The following is a 23,035-nucleotide window of genomic DNA, read 5'->3' on the forward strand; positions in this document are numbered from 1 at the left end:
ATAATTACATGAGACTATGAAAGCCTTCATCCTATTGTCAGACAGATTTGTGAATATTATCCTAAGTGATGCACACAAAACAAAAATCTGCAGCATCTCAAAAACTAGCAACATGGGGTCGATTTTGTATTTACATCATGAATGTAATGCAGTTACAAAATTCAAGCATCATGCCTCAATTCCGAGGAAGTAAGTCATTCATAACTTCAGCCGTGAACAAAATAATTTTAAATTCAATTTGTAGATACTTACTTACACACTCTCGTCAGAAAATTATTATTGCAACAAAACTTCCGCACTGGCATCTAAATTCAATTGAGAATTAACTACAATTCCTTAATGGAGAGCAAACAACTCAATGCTTTTTAATTTTATATATTCCTTAATTTAGTGAAACAACTTGAACTTCCTAAAGTTTCAGTAAACAGCCATTCTTGCATTGCAGTTGAATGACTCACTAAGCCATTCAGCTGCTTGAAGTAATTATAACTAAGCTTGAAGAACTACCCAACATTCTGCTACCCCAGGCACCATTTTGCCTTTCCTTGGAATCCATCAGTTAACAGCTTCACATGGCTATCCCTGCTGTACCCATATACACAATATTCTGCTGCCTCTTAATAGAGAGCAGTATATTCGTAAACGAACAGGTAAATAAATAAATCCATTTCTTGCTTTTCATTTCTAGAATACCATTACCGCTAAAATGCGGTAATGGTATTACTGTTGATGAAACATCTGATGATGAACCCCCATACCAACCTTGCAGAGATGAAGAGCATTCAGCAGTCATGGCTTGATGACTGAGAGCAGCAGCAGCAGCACAATCGTGAATAGAATGGAGCAAGTCCTTCCAGATAAAAAACGAAAAAGAATGCATCAAGAATAAGGCTCGTGACTATTCACGACCATAAAGTGTAGCGCCACATTCCCGCTGCTCCTATCGTCAACGTCTTTAGATGCCAATGAGCGTTCATGGCGTATCAATCAAAACAAACACTGAACCATGAGGTTACAAGCTACCGAAAGGCATAAACACTAATCCACCATACTCAACAAAAATAAAAAAGGAGTTAGTAAAAAGGAGTTAGTCATAAACTAGAAAAACTGCCCCAAGTATGCATGGACACATTTACTTTCACGCAAAATTGCACAACTGACCTTTGCAAGCAGTCGAAGAGATTGATTCTCAGAGCCGGCACCGGAGATGTCTGCTCCAGGAGGAACAGGATGAAAAAAGTGGTGAAAAGAAAAAAAAGAAAACTCTACAACGTTTTACCATCTTCCCTCCTGGGATGATGTACATATGTAGAGACACAACTCGCTGCATCGTAGCCCCTGAAAGAATCCCCACTTTTAAGCACACCGGAATAAAGTACCAACTGCCCTCGCATTTCCAATAATGTCTGCTGCCCCGTCTGCATGTGAAATGGAACCAATGTGAGAACGCCGTTTTTTACTGGTTTCGTCAAATGCTTCGCTTTGCGCACACTGTCGGGGAAGGCCTCGTCACCAAACCGAAGTTCCCGCATCTTCACAAAACAGCCCCTTCCCATTTTGAGTGTGCTTCACTGCAGAGTCAACGCAACCAAGCATTGCGGTGAAGCCCACAGTGCAGTGAAACTGAAGTGAATCCGAAAATTTCCGGTATATTCAGTAATATTCGAATGTTTGAATATTTCGAATATCGGTATTTAGAAAATGATCACGAATTAAATAACTAGCATATTCCTTTCATATTAAAAATTTCGAATATTTGCCCACCTCTATTAGAGATTCATATCCCTTCTTTGCATCCACCCAATAAGTGCAGACCTGTGGATACAAAGGAAATTAAGCTATGAAGCCTTCACAGAAACATCCCAGCTAAAAAAAAAATTAGGCTTGGTCAGGGGTTCGAACCTAGAATGACAGCTCATCCGAGGAAGTCATTCTAACGACTGCTAATTTGGGAGGCCAGTGTAACCAGCCGTACTTGCAGTCTACCTGTTAGCGAATTTACACCGGCCCTAGTTAATTCATTTTATTCCCGGAATTCATTTTATGCCATCAGAAAGTATCGGTTGTCTTGTGATTGTGTTACATTCCCTGTAAATGCTAATTTCTTCTTCATTTCAAGTAGGACAAGTCTCACAGCTCGCAGACGCCTTGAGTTTCACCTCCACAAATATGTTGATGTCACATCGTACAAAAAGGACAACTACGATAAAAACCGTGGACAACAGGAAAGGAAAGGATGTGGATGGTTATCTCATTTTTGTCAACAAAGGGCATCGCGTTTTTGACGCCAAGAAGGTATTTAGAGATTCAGGGCTTGGCATGAACTTCACGGTTGAATCGCCCAAGGAAAACAAGCTGCAGTTTTTAGATATTCGCCTAAGTTTTGAAGAGGACCATATAGAGGTTTTTTAGTCCTAGATCCACGAAAGCGCCCTTAAATTTTCTTCCAGATACTCAGAGACAGTTAAGAACGGCACTGTTCTGTCCAACAATGGTGTGCTGCTCTAATAAAATCTTGCGCTGAGAAAAACTGACTAAGGTTAAATCTGGTAGGATTGCCTCTCAGCAGTCCCAAGGGGCAAGGAAGAAAGAAATACACTGTTATACCTTACCAGCATAAGGTTGAACATAATTTGAATAATGGTATGAAATGGTACCGGGTAAATGCAGTGTTTTCCATACCGTTAAAAGCGGGTCGTTTGTGTTCTTACGTCGGTCAGACCAAAGGGTACATAAATATCCGGTTAAAGGAATGTTTTAACAATCTGTCCTCCGATAAATACTCCAGCATTGCCAAAAGTTGCAGGGCTTGTGAAAAGAAGCCAAAGAAGTGCTTCCGCTTCTAGACAAGACAGGGATTTTGTACAGCCATGAGGGCCATCATACACAAGAGGCGTATTCGAAGCGTATGTTATCAAGAAAAAAACAAAACAAATGTGTGTGTTAACGATCCTCCTGTTATGCTTGATCATTGTGAGGTGCGGTTTCTGGATGCGAGGCTGTGACGGATGTGAATTGACAATCTCGAGCACATGGTTTCTCTCACTGCATATATATGTCATCTTTCATATAGTAAAATTCAGTTATGAGTCTGCAAGTGTCCTGTAAAACGAGAGAGGAATAATGTACAGCTGCCAATAATGACTGTGACAATGATAATAGTTATATGACAAACTCACTCGCCACAGACCGGACAGGTGCATCCTTCCTGGACAGGATGGTTCGTACGCTAGCGTGACCATTGGTGAGGACATGCTGCAAAACCCTCAGGCACTGTAGGAGGTCAGGAACAGGAATGAAGAACAATCAGTAATACATAGCCAGTTAGTAAATTACTATACCACCCCCAGAAAATGAAAAACAGTTTCCTTTTCTGTGTTAAAAAAAAAAAAACTAGCAAGCCGCACGAATACAAATTAGGTGACAAATAACACCATCAGCAAGTTGTAAATGATTCAAGATGTGCACTAACAAACTAAATCTATTCCAAAAGTGCCGCTACCAAATCAACAAACTAATAATAAACAAAACAGCAAATATGCTGCTTAATTTTGTCCACCTTGTTGCATAGTACACCTTCAGAGATGGAACTGAAGTACCTTTGACAGTTCATATAATAAAAGTTCGCAAAAGTAGAGAAAAATTCCCTGTATCCATCTGCACTACTTTAGACCCTTTCCACTATGCATAAAGTTAGGAGTAACAGGAGAGAGAGCAGTTAACACACAGAGTGTGAACTGAAAACTGTTTACTCAGCAACAATGGTTATTAATTTTTATACTGAAAAAGGCACGTGTCATGTGGATATGAAGTTATGAGGAAGAATCGAAAAAAACAAAAAAGGTATAATTACTACCGAAGGAAATCAAGGCGAGATAAATGCCACCCAAGTGTACAGCGCATTACATTCACAATGTACAACCAACTAGGCATAGACACCTTCAGCTTAGAAGTGCATCTATTTCAGCATCCACACTGCAGCCTTGTGAGTCGTGACACATCCGGTATGTAAACACCACTACATCAAAAGAAGAAAAAAAAGAAAGAAATCTGCTTCAGCCTAAACCAACTGCCACTATTGTGCAAGGAAATGCCACTATTCAGTGTGAAAAGTTTGTCCGAAATGGAAGTGGAAAGATTCTGCATGAAATTTAGCCAAATTAGACCCCCCCCCCCTTAAAAGGGTGTATAAAAAGCCCTCTTGCAGGCGAAAATTCTGACTGGTATATCTGGTTTAAGGAACGAATCTCCAGCTCATACCAGTTTCTTCCCAGTTAAATAACAATGGGCCCCCAACTAGGATCAAGTGAGAATTTGTTCCTTAAACCAGTTAGACCAGTTAATATTTTCACCCGATTAATAGAAAAAAACACAATAGATGTAGGTTATGTAAATAACTAAGAATTAAATTAAGCCTTCTCAACAGATTTCCCAAAACGAAACGTTCAACAAAGCCCACTACCACCTTTCAAACAGTACGGAACCTCAAAAATGGAACCATGCTATAATGAACAGTTTGACAAGCGGTGAAACTATAATTGCTGCAGCATATGTAAAACCTAAAAGCATAAGCTTTTTGATGTATCTCATCCCTCAATTTTAATCCTGATGTACACAAAGCAAGGCCAGCTATATAGATAGTTGACAATAGTCCCAAATAATTATTTACTATATGCACGTGCTTCTAACTGACTGGCTGTCTGCCCTGCATTGCAGTGTCTACAATTGCTGCCGGATGCTTCATGGAGCTCACTCCAAAGATTAAAAAAAACACCAGGTGGCAAAAAAAAAGATAACAAGAAGCCCTAGCACCGTTTTTCCCAAAAAGGGTATCAGCAACCCCGCAAGAGATAATGAAAAGTTCTTGCAGTCAGATCTCTTTGCGTTTAGAGCCAAGTGTATTATCATCTCCACACCCTCACCTTTATGCAATGAATGGAAAAGAAACACTTTTTCGAAGCAGCCTACAATACTTAGAAAACACAAATGACACACTGGTCCTCTCAGCACTGTAGTTACAATAATTTCATATTACAATCCTTCAGCTCACCACAACCTTACTTGAATTAATGCTTCAACCGTAAAGTTTATCTTCGTTACCTTGCTGTAACTAGTCACAATAAATAGCACACCCTGTCCGGCACATTATGACCCAGGTTAGCATCACGCCATTAAATCCGAAATACCTCTAGTACTACTACTAGCTTCTGGTGTGATGGATAAATGAAACTTCATCTGGAAAGTAGCTATACCTGATATCACGAAAATAAAAACTTATCAAAGAGCAGGCGACCATTATCTGACTTTGTGGAAAAATATTTTTGGGATAGCTCAGCCCATGGACAAGAAAAAATCTTGATCACACCATATTAACACTAGAGCATTACTTCAGAATAGTGATGAATACCACTGCTGTATGAAACATTTCCTTTTTTTTTTTTTTTCAGTATTCTCATCTTGCATTCCATTTAATGCCTGCTTTGTCCTACTTTGCATGTTCCTTTCTTTACCTCCTTTACCCCTATTTTTTAACAGCGACATCTGCATTGAGGAAATAATAAATATACACTGCCCCAATCTGTCATGCTTCAAGCTTGCCAACTGTTGACCCAATCCCTCGGGGTCTTTCAACATTTTTTTTTACCACGTAGAACTAACTCACTCAGCAGAAGGCTTTATTGTTTCAGCACTCAGCGCTCAGTACAAGCAGCAAATAGCCACAAGGAGTTCAAGACTGAAAATGATAAAGAAAACTGTGAGCTGTTTAAGTATACTGAGACAACAAGAATGCGGACTGGAGCTACCAGACCGACCTTCACTTTTGTTGGTGATGGCCCTTCGAGCAATGCGCCGAGGAGGTAGTCCACAACTTGTTCAGCGTGCTGACCATCATTTTCCAAGGTCATGGCTGCATTTTTTTCCCCGTCAAGGTCGAAGAAAATGACGGCACGACCTCGAACCTGTTGCCGAATTTACTATACAGCCAGTGTCTACAACAGTCAACAAATGCCTCGCAAATGCCAGAAGCTTTTTTTCTGTCCATGACAGAAACGTACATAGCAAATGATATTCCCTACCACACGTGCTTTACTGTACAGTTCACAAGTGAATTGGCAGAGGATGAAAGCAGCAAGCTCAAGCTTAGAATACTGTCTAGAGTGCGCCAGAGAGAATGGAAAATATGCTATGCCGCACACCAACAGTGGACAAAAAAAAGATGAAAAGACAGCAGATAAAGAAAATGTTGATGCATACAAGGCTAGCATAACCAAAAGCATGCATTAAAGGAATCCTTCTGGTGTGCAATCCATGGCCAAGAAGCAGGTCTAACCCTAGCTCGCATCAAAATCCTCAAATCTGTAAGTGGAGATTTTTTCATCTCAACAAGTGAACACAGAATAAGTAACTTGTTAAGAGCTTAGCAGCATAACAGATTACGTAGAAATCACAAGATGAGGTAGATCGAACTTTGAACGACCGACATTTTTTATGCCGCTTTGTACATAACTGTAAGAGACTGATAGTATTCTACATATTGCCACGCTACGTTAGGTAGCAATATATATAATAAAAAAGGCTACTAAATAAATATTTTTAATATGGTTACCGATTGCCACCTAAAAGATTCGTAAGGATGAGTTTGAGCAAGTTATTACAATGTAGCGAACACAAAAGCGCTGAAGACGGGGACAAGAAAGAACACGGACAAGAGCTAAACACACGTTCCGAACACGAACCACTTGTCTGTGTTATTTCTTGTCCCCATCAGCGCTTTTGTCTTTGCCAGATGAGAGGGTTAAGCCAATCAGTGCACGTTAAAGAACCCCAGGTGGTCGAAATTTCCGGAGTCCTCCACTACGGCGTCTCTCATAGCCTGAGTTGCTTTGGGACGTTAAACCCCACAAACCAACCAACCAACCAACCATGCTAAAGAGCCAATCCAATCCATTCTGCCTTACTCAAATGTGTAGGACAAAGGATACAGCTGATCTCCTTGTACAGGTACCCGGGCACGGGAGCATCAACATTGGACGTGGCTTCGGCCAGTGCTGGCACCTGGTGGCGATAGCGGGAGCAAGAATTAGCATGGCAACTCACAGCTGCAGCTCTGTAAACACAACACTCAGTCACATCTTACAGCCTCTAGTGAGGTGCATGTTCTCAAGCAGCACAAACAATTAGTGTTCAATATCTGTCAAATAGGAGCAATTCTCAGAACTACAGTGCAAATGCTAAAAAAATATATGGGGCCCACACGACTAACTGGAATCAAATCTGCAATTAATATACTGTTGAATAACTTGAGCACCCTTCTATACTTCTTTTGCACCATCGATATCAGTAGCATGAGCTCTAGGCTGAGTTTAGCTAGCCCCACCTGTAAAGTGGTCTGATGAACTGTACGAGACTCAAGACAAGCACAATCCCGGGGCAAGAAGATGCATATATGAGTCTCTTGCCATTTTAGCATGATTAACCAATTTTAATCGTAACATTCTGAGGTGGCTGCAAGAAAACGATTGAAGAATAAAGACAGTCTCACAAGAGTAGTGACCGGAAGTCTCTCCTTTATTATCGGTGGCAACAAGGTGTTCCTCAGGAAGGCAAGTCAGAAAAAAAAAAAAAGCTATCCAAAAATAGTTCTACAACTCTTTCCTCTACATCTCGTCTTCCGGAGCGCACAGCGTGTAAACAGCTTTCAACAAAAAAGTGTTTCTGTGGACGGAGGTTACGTAAAAAGGAAACAAACACAAGAAGCGCAGCACGGCTCTCCCGTCAACCGGTGCCGTCGTCCGCATATGTATTTTATCGCTGCCGTGTTAACAATAAGTTAAGTGCACACAGGTATGTTAAGGGACACAATGACGATGATGTGCTAACATGATCTCACTCTGATGAAAAAGGCACCAACAAACAGTTGCCCTGCAATCAAGGTGTCTTGTTTAGAAGTTACGCGAAGTGCACGCGAAGTTACGGGGCTGGCAATATGGATGGGAGAAGAATGCGACAATGGGAAATCAAGTTCTGCCCCAAAAACCTAAATTTCTAATGTCCTCATGTACATGCCCAACCAAAAAAAAAAAAAGAAAGAATCACTAAAAGGTGATAACAGAGGTATACAAGTGTGTCCGCAGCCAAAATATTCAAGCGACATTTTTAGACCCGCGCCAACCATACCTTGATTTTCATTACCTTCGAGGCGACTGCTATAAAACTCTCTATTTCTCTTCGTACCTCAAATGTCACTAATTAATGTTTCGAAGAAAACAGTACCACAATTGAAGCAGGGCAACCAGGCATGGAAAATCAGGCAACCTAGTCAATGATGATCTGGCATGCTGCAAGCAATAACGAAGGTCGCCTCCGACATCTAATGCACAACCACTCTGACAGCTGCTGTTGCATCCTATGCCTCCGAGCTCTGAACAACATACCAGCAAGCACGTGTCAAGTTAGGACGCACAATACGATAAACATAAGCATATTTTCTGCCATAACTAGGAAGTGTTAAGCAGTGACACAGCTACCTCATTTTAAACATACCGAGCCAGCCACACAGATTCTGAACAGGCCCAGGTCAACAGACCGCAATGTAGGCGTGCATTATTAAAAGGTTGCCCAGGGCAATTGTTTTTTCCAATAAGCATGGTGAAGCATAACAACCTGCTCTTTTCTCAACCATACAGGGCACAGGATAGCAAGCCCGCTACACCTTGCAGCGGAAAACAGAATATTTATGAAGGAGGGTAACAGAACAATTAGCAGTGCGCAGAACCGATGATTCCGTGATGCAATACATTAGCATTCAACTTTTGAATGTGTAGGACATCGGTCAGACCCCCTTTTACTTGATTACTATCTTTTTTTTTCCTGCACCCCCATTACACCAAAAAAAGCCACTTCAGCTTCCCCTGACAATGTGCTCCCTCCTATGTCGCGCTTTGGGACGCTTGCAAGTGAAAGTCGCTACCCATTTGTGTCAATATGGCCCAATTATTCCCCCCTTCTATTTTCCTTGTCTCAATGTTTCGCGTTCAAATGAGCCCTAGAAATACCTTCCCACTGATTGGAGTACCTCTCTGATAAGTGAAACTAAGGGGTGCAAACATCATCCTCCCAAAAACGTCCTGTCTGCATACAAGAGGGGAGCAAAGAAAATCCGACGCTCAACAATTTGCCGCAGAGATGTCACAGCAATCCAATTCGCTTCTTTGCGTCCTCCTTGAATGGTGACAGCAGCAGCATTGCATAAAATAACATTAAACAGAAACTCCAGCTGTTTTTGTAACACTGCTATCTCACTTTTCCATCACATGCCTTGCAGTTCTCTTTAACTATTTTGAAACAGCTACGAAAACAAACCAAAACTGAAACTTGGTTTGTGGCCAGGAACAATGCTCAAGTCAACATAGCAATGACGTCAAGATATCGCCCAAAAAATCACTCATATGCGCATTGAATGGCAGAAATTGACGTCATGTGTGCCCATTACATGGCGCTTCGTAAGATAGTACAAGATGGCTGAGACGTTTCTGATGGTTCACCCCAATGCCTAAACCCGTAAAGCTCGAAAAATGGGTTAGGGCCCTTTTAAAGTACCCAGTACCATCATCCTGCTAGCCATGGAGGCTTTGAATAAACAGTTGATAAGGTCACAAAGAAAAGGCACTAGTGTATATTGGCCATGTCAAAAATATCCTTGTGTAGATACGACTGCTGAATTATTACTGTGACCACAGGCTGCAAGAAAGGTGTACAGCACTAAACATTACAAGCCAAAGGATGGCATGTCACTGACTTGAGGGAACTGCTACTACCTCCTGATCTCAAACAAACTGGCAGTTCGTATTTGTGTCAATTTCCAGACATAGTGGCGTCACTTTAGCACAGCTCATTAATACACTATGAACCGTCGGAAAGCCGCAAGCAAAGGCGTGCTTTTTAAAGAACTACGCTAAAGGGGACAGAGTCCCAGAACAGAATGTCACCCTGAAGTAAACAGGTTATTGTTTCCTGGGCAACTGCACAATCGTTTTCCCAATTTCGTGCAAATGCGGCATTATGTGTTGACAACGGCTAACAACCTGTAGCACAGACTCCCTTTAAATGTGTCAACAGAAGGCGGTGTAGGGTTCGCAATCCAGGAAGGCCAGAAAGCTGGGGACGGGCATGATGCTGGGGCGTCACAACCATGACGGTATCTACAGACCAACACAACCAAAGAAGCTCTTCGCTTTCGATCACCTGACAACTTCTTGAACACTGCAGTAATACACAGCAGCAAATGTCAGCATGAAGGTATCCGCCTTTGATCTGTCATTGACAAGGACACTTGAAAGACATAGCAGCATCGCGGCTCTCTGCACGAGGTTTCTGCCCCAAAGGTCAACAGGAATGCTTTACATTCGTCAATAGAACTGGAGATTGCTTAGGATAAAACTATGTCAGCCTTCGACCTGGGGACATGAACCGGACTTGCACGACCTCCCACTGAAAAGGGCGTCAGATCTGTGGCTAGTGTGCCAGTGCTCTAAAACTACAAGGACCGTATATGATTAATGCCTGTAAGACGGCACAGATCTCTATGAAGGTGCCTAGCCACACAGTGCAAAGCAAGGTCACAGTAGATAGCAGGATGCCCAGTTCTACAGGCGCTGCAACGACCATCATTTCCATCAAGGTCAAAGCATCACCCTTTAACCCGCACTAGAGGGCATCCGAGAATAAACCGTATGCAGCACCAGAGGTCATATGAGCCGTGAGTTCCTCAGGTACCTTATCAGCACCTGGTACACAAACTTGTACTGAGCGAGAGTCTGAACGCTGAGCATACGCTGCATTCGAACCGAGCTCAACACGTGCGGCACATCCACCGGAACGTTGTGGTCCAGGCAGAACAGCAGGATGTCGCACAAGATGACCACACCCGACCGCCCTACACCAGCAGTGCAGTGGACCACCATGGGAGTGTTGCGTGTCCGCAGGAGACGCTGGTCTCCGGAGGCCAACCTGCGCACAGAGTCCACTTCTTCCATAAACCCGAGAAAACCCTGGATGTCCCCCGGCGTGCCGTGGTCGGGCCAGTCCGTATAACGCAGGTGCCAGACGTTCCGGTGGCTGCACGCAACACCTTGGGACCGGCTCAGAACCAGTGATGTCGTCACGGCCACAGCAGATGACACGGCACCTTTCCGAGTAACTCGATACTCCCCGAACGATAGTGCTGCCTCGTCGCCGTCAGCTGTCGGCCAATACTGGAAGCATTTCTCACGGCCATGGTCATCTTCAGTTTCGGTCAGCATCACAACTACTCCAACATGGTTCTCCCAAATCATCTGCCAGAAGCTCTTGGCAGTCTCACGAGTAGGACCCTGCGCAGCGATGTAGAAGCGTTGGCTGTCACAAACACTGGCCGACACATGTGACGCGTTGATGTAGCCTGTCCTGTTGTCAGATGTAGGAGTCAGCCTCACACGGTTCTCCTCGTAGGGAAGGACGTCGCTGAAACGATTGCGCGACGCATTTTCAGAGAGCAAAGCCGTAGTGAAGTCAGCATTAGGCTTGCGTTTAGTGATGCGCTCGAATTCTAGAAACACTTGGCCGTCCTCCAGGCGGTTCTCTAGGATCTGCTCGGGGCGTAGTTCTTTAGACGAACTCGGCGATGGGGTCTCGTACCCTACGCTTCCTTTGTCACCGGTGACGAGTTGATCAGGCTGCGCCACAGTTAGCGTCAGGCCATTCATGGCCGCTACCATCATCGGTCCTAAGGGATGTGCCGGAGCTGCTTCTTCCTTTGAGGGCTCTCGCTTCTCCTCAGCCACCTGCTTCCTAGGAGGAGCCACAGGGGTGGCATCCACCAGTTTGGCTGCTGCTGGTGCCACCTGCTCCCTTGTTGTCGGTGAGCTCACATACACTTGAATCCTCTGCGGCTGAGCTACCCCCGACACCTGTGCATTCCACGACTCACCAACAGGAACATACGTGGGAAGTACCGGCCTCGGCGGCTCCACAATCGACCTCAGTGACTGCGACATGACACTTCCATTCACCGCTGCCTGGTAATTAGGCAAGCTAGGCTCGGATCCCTGTATGGTGCTCTGGCTGAGATGGCGGCGCGACACCAGGTCTGGACTGGCGCTGGCTCGAAGCTGGTGATGGTTGCGTGTCAAGTCTGGTGTGCTAGCACTTGGACGCTGTGCATAGGGATATGGAGGAGGTGGCTTGTACTGATAGTTCAGGTGCATATTGGCAAAGAGCTGTGCTGGGTTGACCTCGTATGATAATCCCTGAGATGTCAACTCAGGTGTGCTGTACGTGTGCAGAGGAGGAGCAAGGAGCGGCGGTGCTCTGCCATGTATGACACCATCAATGCGGCTGTTGTTGTTGGCAAGGTCACCGAAAGACATGGAGTCACCGAGTTCGGTCAAATCAGCAAAGTTGCCGTAGTGCATGTAAGACAAAGGTGGAAGCAGTGGGTTACAAGAGCGCGGCAAGCTTATGTCAAGCTCATTTGTCGCTGCTGACGTTGCCATAGCAGGCTGCTGCTGGTACGCTTGACTACTCTGTCCAGTTTCAAGCGGAAGGTCATTGAGGCTACAGCTTGTGACGCCATACTTTGTAAGAACTGCGGTCTCGTAGTCGGGCGCCTGTCGATACGACGGGAGCAGCGCACGTCGCAGATCGGTCGCACTTTCCGAGCTTCGTGGAAGGCTTACATAAGACTGGTGCACACTGTTCACCTGTCGGTTGAGTTCACTCTGCACAGGAATGTGTTCTCTGGATGCGGCAAGGCTGTCATTGACTGTCTGAGAGCTACCTGTGAGGCGGTGGTCATAGCCATTGTGGTTAGGGTCGACCAGATCACTACTGCTTCCTGGAAACGTGTAGTTTTCACTGTTCCGCGTCTCTGTATGGTAAACACCCAGCTCGTCGAGCGACTCTCTGCTCTCCCCAACGTCAGCTGCCCGTCCCTTCCCACTGCCCTCTGTATCCGAAGTATTCGACCAATGGAAGCTCTCACCGGCACCAACCACACTGCCACTCGCTGCACGTGTGTAAGTGTCTCCACCACCGGCCCCCCCTGGCATTGCCACTGCATCACGCATGCTCATGTAAAATCCATGCTGCTGCACACACATCTTCCAAATGTACTTTGCGGTGCTGACATCGTCTAGATGGAACTGTGCAGAGTGTATCGGTTCGTGACCCACTATCTTGAAGCAGCGTTTGTGGTGCATGAGGTCCACGATCTCTCTCCAGCTGTACACAGTCACTTGCTGTTGCTGCTCTTCAACAGGCGTCTGTGCAGCAGGCTGCGAAGATTCGGACACCATGGGTCGACGTACACGTCTAGCAATTACTCCAATAACCGAGATGCCGAGGACTATGTCGGCGCCCGCGGCATCGCGCACTTGAAACCGTTCCTCGCCGTAGCCTTCAAGTGTTTGCACAGTCTGAATGTAGCAGAGCTCGGCGGTCGCATGGTCCAGGCCTTGTAGACTTCGGTGGGCCCGCACGATCTCGTCCAGAAGGGCTGCCTCCTCCTCTTCATTCTCACAAGCTAGCAACACCGACTTTGGCAGCAAGGCAAAGTTACGCAGGTACTCGGCTGTGTGATGTTCAGGCCGGTGGTTCCCGAACTCGGCCTGAAGGCTGTAGCTGGCCAGCTTGATAGCCTCGTGGCGGCCGCACGGCAGCTTGCCCTCGATGACGTCACTCTTGAGTTGTGAGAAGTAGTAGTAGCGCGTCACGTCGCTGTGAAGCAGTCGGCGCGCCTGCCCGTCCGGCACGTAGAACATGACGCCCAGCTGCAGGGAGCAGCCGTCGCGCGCGGACGCGCACGCGCCGTGTTTGTCAAGCTGCTTCTTGAGCGGTCGCTCCAGGTCCACCCATCGCTGCTGGCCGTCCTGGGTCTGGTAGCGCAGACCGAAGTACTCGGGCTGAGTGATCTGAAGCCGCTGGCAAACGTTCTGCAGGCACTCGCGACCCACAGTGCGCGACGAGACGATGCACTCAACCGTCGCGTTCTCCAGAAGCCGGACGGCGATGACGCACAGGCTCTTGGAGACGACGTTGTAGTGCTTGCTCTTCTTGAGCTTGATCCGGAACGGCATCCTGCCTCTGACCCACTCGTCGGTGTAGTCGTCGGTCCTGGTGCGGCGCTGACGATCGTAGCGTAGCGCATCTTTCGCCGCTTACGGCATGCCGCGCGCGGCGGTGGCTGGCTGCTTCACTACCAGCGCCGTGAAAACGCGCGGATGACGAGTCACTGGCGGAGGGGCAACGCCTCTACGCCTCCGATTACCGCAGCGCTAGGGAATGCCGCCGCAGAACTACGACGCAGCAGCAGCAGCAGCAGCGCCGATAGGCCTAGCGCTGTCATGGGGCGTAGGAGGATGGGCGCCCCAGCGACGACGACGACGCTGCTTGTTTGTGATCGGCCCGCCGCCGTAAACTCGTTCTTTGTTCAGCGCTTTTTTTCTCCCCTACCGACTCCGCTGCTAGGGTGGTCGGCCGCGGTCGCTCGCGCGCGGACGGAAGGGAAGCGGCACTCGGGACGTCGCACCGAGGCAGCGACGCAAAACAACAAGGAGGATCAGGCGGTGTTTGTTCAGCTAAGCGGAAGGCTTCGTCAGGAAATGTGTACCTTTTTGAGAAAACTCAGGTCCTCTTTCAGAGCCGCTTTCATTTTGCTTGCTTTCGGTGCGTCCCACTACAGGTACACAGGACGGCCCACCTAGATTCGGCTTGTTTGTCCAGTGCGCTCGGCAGAGGACACCACCAAACAGAACTTAACAAACAACAAAGCATTTAATTGAAGCATTTCAGGATTATTTAAACTTGGCACAAAACTATTTATGAAGTCCAAACCTAAAATTTTTATTCAGCTTCTCATTATTTGTAAAATTTTGTTTTGAAAATAGGACAAGCGCATGGCAAGAATGAATTTGGCGTTTGACATTGAATTTGAGTAAGTATTTTAACAGATGTCTATAACATTAAACAACAGTGCAGTGAAAACGTCAGACAAACACACAAACAAAAAAACAATTTTCAGTGCCTGGTTAACTGACGTTGTATCCGAAAGATGGCGCCACTATCTAAACCTAAAGAAGACCTTTTTATTATTTTTATTTGAGCGTTGTGCGTACGTTCTCTCTTTCCACAGCTGACCTCAACCTGTTGCGCCGCGTAGCAGCGTAGCATGTGCGCGCGCGCAGGCAGCTGGCTTTTCGAGCAGCCACTCTCTCCTTCTCTCTCAGTTAGGGAGTAAAGAGGAAGAGAGAAACGAAAGAGTCTGTAAACATAACAAAAGGCGCAAAACTCGCGTGGAGCAAGCACTCGCGCTAAAGAAAGCCAACCGGCTTCGCAGAGCTGTGTGCCCCGGCAGTCGAGTGCGTGCTGGCGGAGGCGTGCGCGGTTGTTGTGGTGGTGGTTTGTGCGTGCGGTGCTGCCGCCGCGCCGTTGCTTGCACGAGCAGCGATGGACGGCGGCGTGAGGCCGTCGATGACGACGTCGGCTCAGCGATGACACCGCCATGAAGTTGCTCAGCGTGCGCAAGGTGACCCAGGGCACGGCACTGGCCGTGTTCCTGGCCGCCTTCTATGGTGCCGTGCTCCTGTTAGGCTGGCCCCCTCTGGGCATCGACTGGCAGCAGCAGACGACGGCGCTCGTTGCAGACGACGCCGCCGCGGTCTCTCAAGATGGCGGCGCGCACAAGAAGGCAGCGGCGACTGTGAGCGTGGGATCAGCGGTGCCAGCGGCGGCGGCTTCGAATGTGAACAAGCTCGTGTTTCTCAGAGCCCCGCCTGGGTTCCATCAGCGTGCTAGTCGCAGGGTGTTAAGGGGAAATGAAGTGGAGGATTACGCCGATCAGCCGTCGGGCGAGGACTTCGGCCCAGACAGTGTTCCAGCCGCTGAGCTCAACAGGTCAGCCACGGCGAGTGGTGGTGGGGTCCACTTGCCCGACGACGGTCAGCGGCGAACTCACACTACGCGGCTGGAGGACGTGTTTTTCAGTGTAAAGACGACGAGGACGTTTCACAGGACTAGGTTGGACGTCATACTAAAGACGTGGTTCGTCTTGGCGAGGGAACAGGTGAGACGTGCGGTTTGACTCTTCGCAGATATGTGTGTTCCTGTTTGGGCAGGTGGCGTGTGTAGTTTCCTGCGATTAGACCATGTGTGCATACTAGTTGGCGCTGCGAAATTGTTTGGTTTCGTCCGCAGTCATATCCCCCCCTTTAAATCCCTTGCCTGGATGACATCCGGAACTTTCCACGTGATTTGCTATAGCTGACATGGCTGCTGTGATCTCTGCTTTCAAATGCTTCCTGACGCAGCAGTTTTGACGTTTTTGCTCAAACTCCGTGTCTAGTTCTGTTTGTCGCGTCGGTGCAGTAACGCATTTTGCTGATGTCCACAATTTAACCAACTTTCTCTCGTCTCGTCTTTTGAAGTTATATCAGCCCCCCACTGTAATAACGCCTGGCCCAAAGCAGTGAAATCAAGGCAGCAGTTGCCAGTTTTGCAAGTAACAACGTGATTTTTTTTTTCTTTGCAGAAGCAAAATAAGGCGCAAAGAACATACAAAACCGACTAGACGCTCTTTGTTTTGTTTGGTAAAGACAAACGCTCACAATTGCGATAACGTGATCAGTATCCTTATAAAATATAGTAATCTTTCATTTACTGCTTCCTGCCAGGGCATCCGAAGTAGTCCATATGCGGGAAAGCAAATTCATTTGCCTTCGAACCACGCGTTGGGAACATGACTGTGGGATGCTTGCGCTCTGCTCATGTCCTTTAATTTACCGTGAACACCTACGTACTAACTTTCCTTGTATGTTCTTCACGCACTGATGTTTACAGCGCATTGGCTAACAGCGAATTCCTGACGTTGGAGATTACTCTTTGCGGTACAGGTGCCTACCAGCTTCCTAAGAATGTGTCGTCAGAGACAGGGAACGTCTGCTTAAATCAGAAAGTTGTCTCAGAGTTCAGAAGGGTCTGTGAAATGAGAAGTGTAAATACAAAGGAAGTGTTGGCTGGACAAAAACATATCTGCAGCTGCAGTAATAAAGACCCATATAGTGTTCAAACAACCTTACAACAGAAGGCCTCCGGACAGCCACCAGCAGGAGGCAATGGTCTAATTTTGGTCTGAGGACGTTCGGCGACTTTACTCCGATGTCGCGGCGTTACCAAATCACTTGGAATACGTCCGGAGTGTGTATAGAGTGTTAACCGTATAGTAGGGCGGCTTTGGACGGCACCTGCTGAAAATGGAGCTCTTCGAATATTTACGTGGTTCCCACTCACTCACCCGCGTAAGCAATGTGGTGAGGTGCCCAAGCATAGACGATCACGCCTTGGCATTCCGTGCACAGACAGCCACGGTAAATGTATCCAGCTTTTAATATTTACTGATGGCCGATTGCGTTCAAACATTTGAGGCATTTTTTTTTTTTTTTTCGCGCAGGTGCACTTGTAGAAATTGATGCAATAAAAACTTTAGACGCATTATTCTCGAATGGGACGTTATAAAATGTCATATACTTCGAATTGGCAGTTAGCTCTTTCAAGGTCTCGCGTAGCGTATGTCAGTTTCGCTTTTCCGGAGATCGTTACGGAAAACGAGCAAGCCGATTACCGTGGCATCTTCGTTTATGCGTTTTCGCGCCGTAGCATTTTTTTTTTTTTTTTTTTGCAGCATGTCGACAGTGTACACTTCGTTTGCTCTTTTACTTTTGCTATATGTCCTTACTCTTGTTAGACAGTCGGGTAACTGAGCAGTGACACTATTTAGACGCCACTTTGTTGTCATTGGTGCAACGGCAAAATTCGCGAGCGTTTATATTGTTGCAATAACGAATCTTGCGCTAGAGCGCCAGACTTTCAGGAGTAGCGTAGTATGCAGAGTCCCAGAGCCGAAGTGGTCTCCATGAACGCTTTGGCATAATTAGCTTATAGCTAACGTTCCTCTCTAGACGAAGAATGCGAGAACAGTTTTGTTAGACATGACCTCAGCCGGTCCCGTTATATAGAGCGTGATAAGGAAGAAATACAGAATCGCTACACATGCTGGATGCTTGGATGGATGGAATATAGGAGCGTCCCCTTTGAAAAGGGGTGGTAGCAGTAGCTATCATGCTCATTTTTCTCCATATATTTAATTGTTGATTTAGATTGGTTAACTAAACCATCATTCTATTTATTAAATTGTTGTTTCTACATTACTAACATGATGTCACTTCTCTGCTTTTAAGCCACCAGTCTTCCAGTCGTTTTTTGCTAGTTTCCACCGCCGGTTTATTCACCCGGCCACGGGTATCTCTTAACCCCAGAGCTTCAGGAACAGTGACTGCGCCTGCATCAACATCCGGATGGATGCCATTACATTCGAGTATAATATGGTCAATTGTTTCACTGGCGTTACCACATACAGCACATGCGTCATCTTCATTGTTAAATTTCTTTTTGTAGCTGCGTGTTCTAAGACACCCTGATCTAGCTTCAAAAAGTAGAGCACTGCCTCTTGAGTTATCAAAGAAAGCTTCTTTCCTGATCTGCATTTTCCACTTTCGGTATAATTCCACACTCTGTTTCTTTTCCATCGAATTTATCCAATTTTACCTTCTGTGTATTTCACCTGTTGCTTAATGCTCTTTATTTCTCCGTCCTTGTGACTAGCATACTAGTTAGTTTCCTAGTCCTTTTCCTCCATTGTGAGTCAACGCTGGAAATCAAGCTGAAAGCGCACGCTGTGGATAAATTTGGCGTATGCCGACAATGTGTTTCGAGAACTGCGAACCATTCGCCTTACTGGTCTTTTACTATGCAGGAGAAAAAATAGTCGCGCAGGACCACGGCCCGGACTCGAATGGCCGCGAAATGCGCGCCGCCGCTCAAGTCCAGCCGTGTTCCTGCGCGACATTGCCCCCTGCGTCACTTATAAGCGCCCGCAAATGTATATTGTACGCAAACATTAATAAAACCGCCAGGAAACTGCAAAGAATGGCACGTGCTGGGAAACACGACGCAACTCTGAGCCAGAAAATCGTCTAAATTCGTGGCGACATCATGTCACCACCATTGAAAACCGTACACCATTGGTCTGAAGGCCTTGACAACCGCGGGCCGTCAGGCGCTGTTGCGCCACGTCAGACTGATCCGATATCTCCAATCTTTCGACCCCAAGGTTATCGCCCCGAGCGCACGTCTACAGCCTCAGGGAATATGCTGTCTGCCCGCTTGCATGGCACTGCCAAGTGTATTCATCGTACCGCTTAGCCTTCCTCCGCAAAGAAAGCCCCCACAGCCTGCAAAGTTTCCGTTACCCCTTTGATGCTGACTGCATATTGAGAACTCGCGATGAGTGCCAAGTTCTGTCAACTCCAGCTCTAACTGGCACCCTGTAAAACTGTTTCGTTCTGGAGACGTAAGTTGGCCTTATATTTGCCTGTCAAGGTTGATTAACTGCTTTTACTTGTTACGAAAGTGATAATCTGACGGGGTTTTGTAGCGAAGGCTACCCTGCGCTAGGTTTTCAAGCCGTCGGCGTGGCACCGTATGCCGTGTTGCCTAGCAACTGAGAGCTGAGCCAAGAGTTGGAGGAAGAAAGAAGGAGGAAAAAAAGAAGTAAAACAAGGGAAAGAAAAAGAAGACGGATAACTCGGCAATTCGTAGAGGCAAACGACAACAGCGAGTTGCTAGGACAGAAGGTTCGTTCGAACGTTGTGACGGCGGCACATTAAATCCAGGTGTCCGCAGAAAAATTCGCTGCGACATTCATAGCTTTCGCTCTATCACTCCCATAATTTTTCGTATAATCTTCCATCCACCTATAACCGTGCACGTTGTAGCACCGTTAAGCCAGTTCAGCGATATGGCATTTAGAAAATTTGACATTCTTATGAGCAGTGAGTTTGCAATGAGGGGACGCATGAACTGAAAATGTAAAACGTGCTAAGGTCGACACACATAGGAAAGCTTTGCGCCGTGTTTCGTCTTTTGCGCGGTTTTCATTTTAAGTTATAAGCAATATATGCTGCGCGTACACTGAACCAGATTGGTAATACATCGAAGGAGGCGCCTGGGTGATGCGGTAAACGGCTCAATTCCCCATGATTGATGATGATGATGATGATAGTGTTAGCTAGTCCCTTTGTAACGGGTGGACACCAGATTGGTGTCCCAGCTAATTAACATTTACCGAGCACGAAAAGCGCCTCGCCGCGGTGGTCACTGTGGTTAGTGCTTTCGACTGCTGTGTTCAAGGATGCAGACAATTGTGCGCTTTTCGATGGAGGCGAAAACCTATTCACTCGTATGCTGTGCGGTGTCACGGAACCCCAGGTGGTCGAAATTTCTGGAGTCCTCCAATAAGGCCTCTCTTATAGCCTGAGTCGCTTTGGGACGTTAACGAGCTCGAAAATCTGACATGCGAGAGAGCCACGTATAGTTATACATATTCCAATCTCAAGCCGCGGCACTTTCTCTTTTACTTTTTCTACCCTTCGCTTCCGCAAGTGCGTCCCAGCTTCGCAGTGCATCAAGCGTGTGTTGAAAGGTCCCGTTCATCCGTCGAGAAAATCTCCGCCGACTCGTAAGGTGGTGCCCAGTCTACTAAAAACGTCAAGCGCACGGGGTGTAAGCAAAGAACTATCTTTCAGGAAGGAGATCGCGCAGCAGACTGCGTGAAATTATAGTCGCCGCAAGCGAACGAGGATATGATTATCTCGCGTGCATCACCGCCTCTTCCTACACATCCGGAAGAGACGTTCTGCTTCCGCCATGTTCGAGAGACAGTAGCAGCGGCGCCTATTAAGGCCAAAACCCGGAAAAGGATTTCTTTTTTTAAAGCTCTGGTCTCGGCGATTATTCGGAAGACCGAGTGCGGAGACATGTCTGGGTGTGTGCGTATAAGCCTCAGTCGGCTCCGTGCAAGACCGAGCAGCCGGATTGGACACGCACAGACACACGCCTGGCTTGTCGCGTGCGCTGTTCACGTTACGTAATGGCATCGCGTCGTCGTGTCGAGGATAGGCGGCATATTTTGCAAGGCGCCCCACACCACGGAAACGTTGTGCTTGCTTTTGCATTTTAGGGTGTTTTTTTTTCTTTTTTTTTTTTTTTTCAGTTGCCTTGCGGCGTATTGTGGCCTAGTCGAGACTAGTAGTTGGGCGGAAGTTGTAGGGAAAAAAAAAAAAACGATTACGAAAGTAGCGCATTTATTTCGCTTCCTACAAAGGGGGAAAGCGAGAAGGGGAGGGGGGAGTTCATATGTGACGCAACTTGTCGCTCTCATTTATTTCGTGGAATTAAGGAAACAATGTGCAAAATGGTATTGAATAAAAGGGTTTAAAAAAAACGGCTTTCTTCCGTGCTGAAATATTTGGCAAGGAGCGGTCTTCAACCGTAACGCCCTGAAGTCAGCTAGTTCCCCCACTCCTTCCTTTTCTAATTCGGTCTGAAATACATTTGTGCTCGAGTTTGTGGTAGCTCTCGTGTGTGTCCGTCGGGCCATCCTTCGTACGGACGGACGGACAAAGCTATTTAAAGCAGTTAAAGGACGCAACGGGCGCTTTGTTGTGTAAAAAGCACAGTTGGAAGATAGGCGTCGCGATGAGATTCCCACCGCCTAGAGTCCGAGCCCTGGACGAGCTACCGGTGCGTGTGCGCTTTCTGCGAAAGTTGGCGATCATTACGTAATGGCACGTGGAGTGCCAGTGTTAAGCCTTCTTTCCACATAGTTTTCGGCGAATCCGTTAGCAGCACGTTTGCTGTTCGAGTAGTAATCACGCCTTGCACCACAGGGTGTTGCCTGCACCCATGGGAGAACGAGGAAGTTGCCGAGCTCTCGGGGGGGGGGGGGGGGGGGGGGGGAATGGAACCGGCTGAGATCGTTTCGCGAAAGGGGCATATTTTGGGGGGACATGTTTTTCCCTAAAGGCTGATAAGCCATCTTTTCCTTCGCTGAAACTGAGGTCGGCGGAATGGTCATAGCCTTGCCTTGTCTCTCCAGTGACGGCCGGGTAATATGAATAAAATAACCCTTCTGCACGGGACTGAATGCTTGCTTCGTTAGTCACTCTACGAGCCAGTGATGCAAAGTAGTATTTTTTTTTTCCTCCTTACTTGCACTTCTCGTTCCGATTTATTGATCGTGTAAATAAAGAGTTTACCTACCCCGACGTTGTCATCCAGCAAGTTTGAGCCTGCCAAACGTTGTCGGGCATCCTCGCTTTTCAATCGCATACCATCAGTGAGACGACAACTTCAACTGCAACCATGCAGTCTCGGGGATGAAACAGCTGCTAGGCTATAAAACATTCCATACCCCCCCCCCCCCCTCCCCTCACACGCACTGGAAGCTGTCCCCCCTCGCACACGTCGCCTGACAAGAGCAGATGAGAACCAATACCCGAAACTGAATCCAAAGCTGTAGCCAGAGCAATAGAATGCCAAGGAAAAGCCTTCGACTCGCCGAGGGTACGCTCCTTCGACCATTCGAGGAGAGGTCGTTGTTTGACCCCAAGGGGAGGTCGTCCCCCATAAGAAAGCCAGCCGCTTCTTCGCCGAGGTGGCCGCATTGTTCCTTTCCGCGCATATCCCCCTCCTTCCTCGGCGGTGCGCCATCTGCGCCCAGTGCCTCGACCTTGCTGCTTTCGTCTGGCACTGCCACGGTGGCACCGGTACGGCCGCAAAGAAAGAACCGTTTTCCTTTCGCCTTCCGAGGGGCCCCTGGACAAAAAGAGAAAAGCCTGCGCGTGCGTGTGGAGGGTCCCTCCTTGTTCGACCCGCGCCCTGTGCACTGCGCACGTAGCGCAACACGTGCGGCTACATTGTGATGCACGTGCTGCTTTCTGCGAGGGGAGTTCCGTGTCGGGCCGATGGCCGACGGGTGAAAAGATGGTTGCCCATTGTGCGAGTAATTTTGTTTGTGTGTGTGTTCACTAGGAAGGGGACCGCGGAATGGTCGGTCCCGTTCGCTTTCTTTCTGATCACAGTATGGTCCTGTTACCTGTTTCCC

At 47.2% G+C, this 23,035-nt stretch overlaps 3 protein-coding genes across 3 annotated transcripts in view; 1 reads left to right on the forward strand and 2 right to left on the reverse strand.

Annotated features, from left to right (window-relative positions):
- Nucleotides 1–14,773, reverse strand: part of LOC146189379 (AP-4 complex accessory subunit Tepsin-like) — a 35,011-nt gene extending 20,238 nt beyond the window's left edge. Inside the window, exons 1-6 of the mRNA XM_084604221.1 lie at nt 14,648–14,773; nt 6,984–7,056; nt 5,814–5,908; nt 3,180–3,273; nt 1,162–1,211; nt 763–850 (exon numbers count right to left, since the gene is read on the reverse strand). Coding sequence (XP_084460347.1) covers nt 763–850; nt 1,162–1,211; nt 3,180–3,273; nt 5,814–5,908; nt 6,984–7,056; nt 14,648–14,689 — 442 coding nt within the window. The 5' untranslated portion in view covers nt 14,690–14,773. The remainder of the gene's footprint in view (nt 1–762; nt 851–1,161; nt 1,212–3,179; nt 3,274–5,813; nt 5,909–6,983; nt 7,057–14,647) is intronic.
- Nucleotides 7,614–14,652, reverse strand: Pez (protein tyrosine phosphatase non-receptor pez). The gene has a single exon (XM_084604218.1). The coding sequence runs from the start codon at nt 14,112–14,114 to the stop codon at nt 10,749–10,751; it is 3,366 nt and encodes a 1,121-aa protein (XP_084460344.1). The 5' UTR covers nt 14,115–14,652; the 3' UTR covers nt 7,614–10,748.
- Nucleotides 14,774–14,878: 105 nt separating the features above from the next.
- Nucleotides 14,879–23,035, forward strand: part of fng (Fringe glycosyltransferase) — a 94,114-nt gene continuing 85,957 nt past the window's right edge. The window contains exon 1 of the mRNA XM_084604220.1: nt 14,879–16,099. Within this exon, the coding sequence (XP_084460346.1) occupies nt 15,539–16,099 (561 nt within the window). The 5' untranslated portion in view covers nt 14,879–15,538. The remainder of the gene's footprint in view (nt 16,100–23,035) is intronic.

Source organism: Amblyomma maculatum, chromosome 5 (assembly GCF_055883805.1).
Source record: "Amblyomma maculatum isolate TAMU_Amacu chromosome 5, ASM5588380v1, whole genome shotgun sequence".
NCBI lineage: Eukaryota > Metazoa > Arthropoda > Arachnida > Ixodida > Ixodidae > Amblyomma > Amblyomma maculatum.

Excerpts from the sequence above, each read along its gene's own strand:
- Pez (XM_084604218.1), bottom strand. The coding sequence starts at position 14,114 with ATGCCGTTCCGGATCAAGCTCAAGAAGAGCAAGCACTACAACGTCGTC.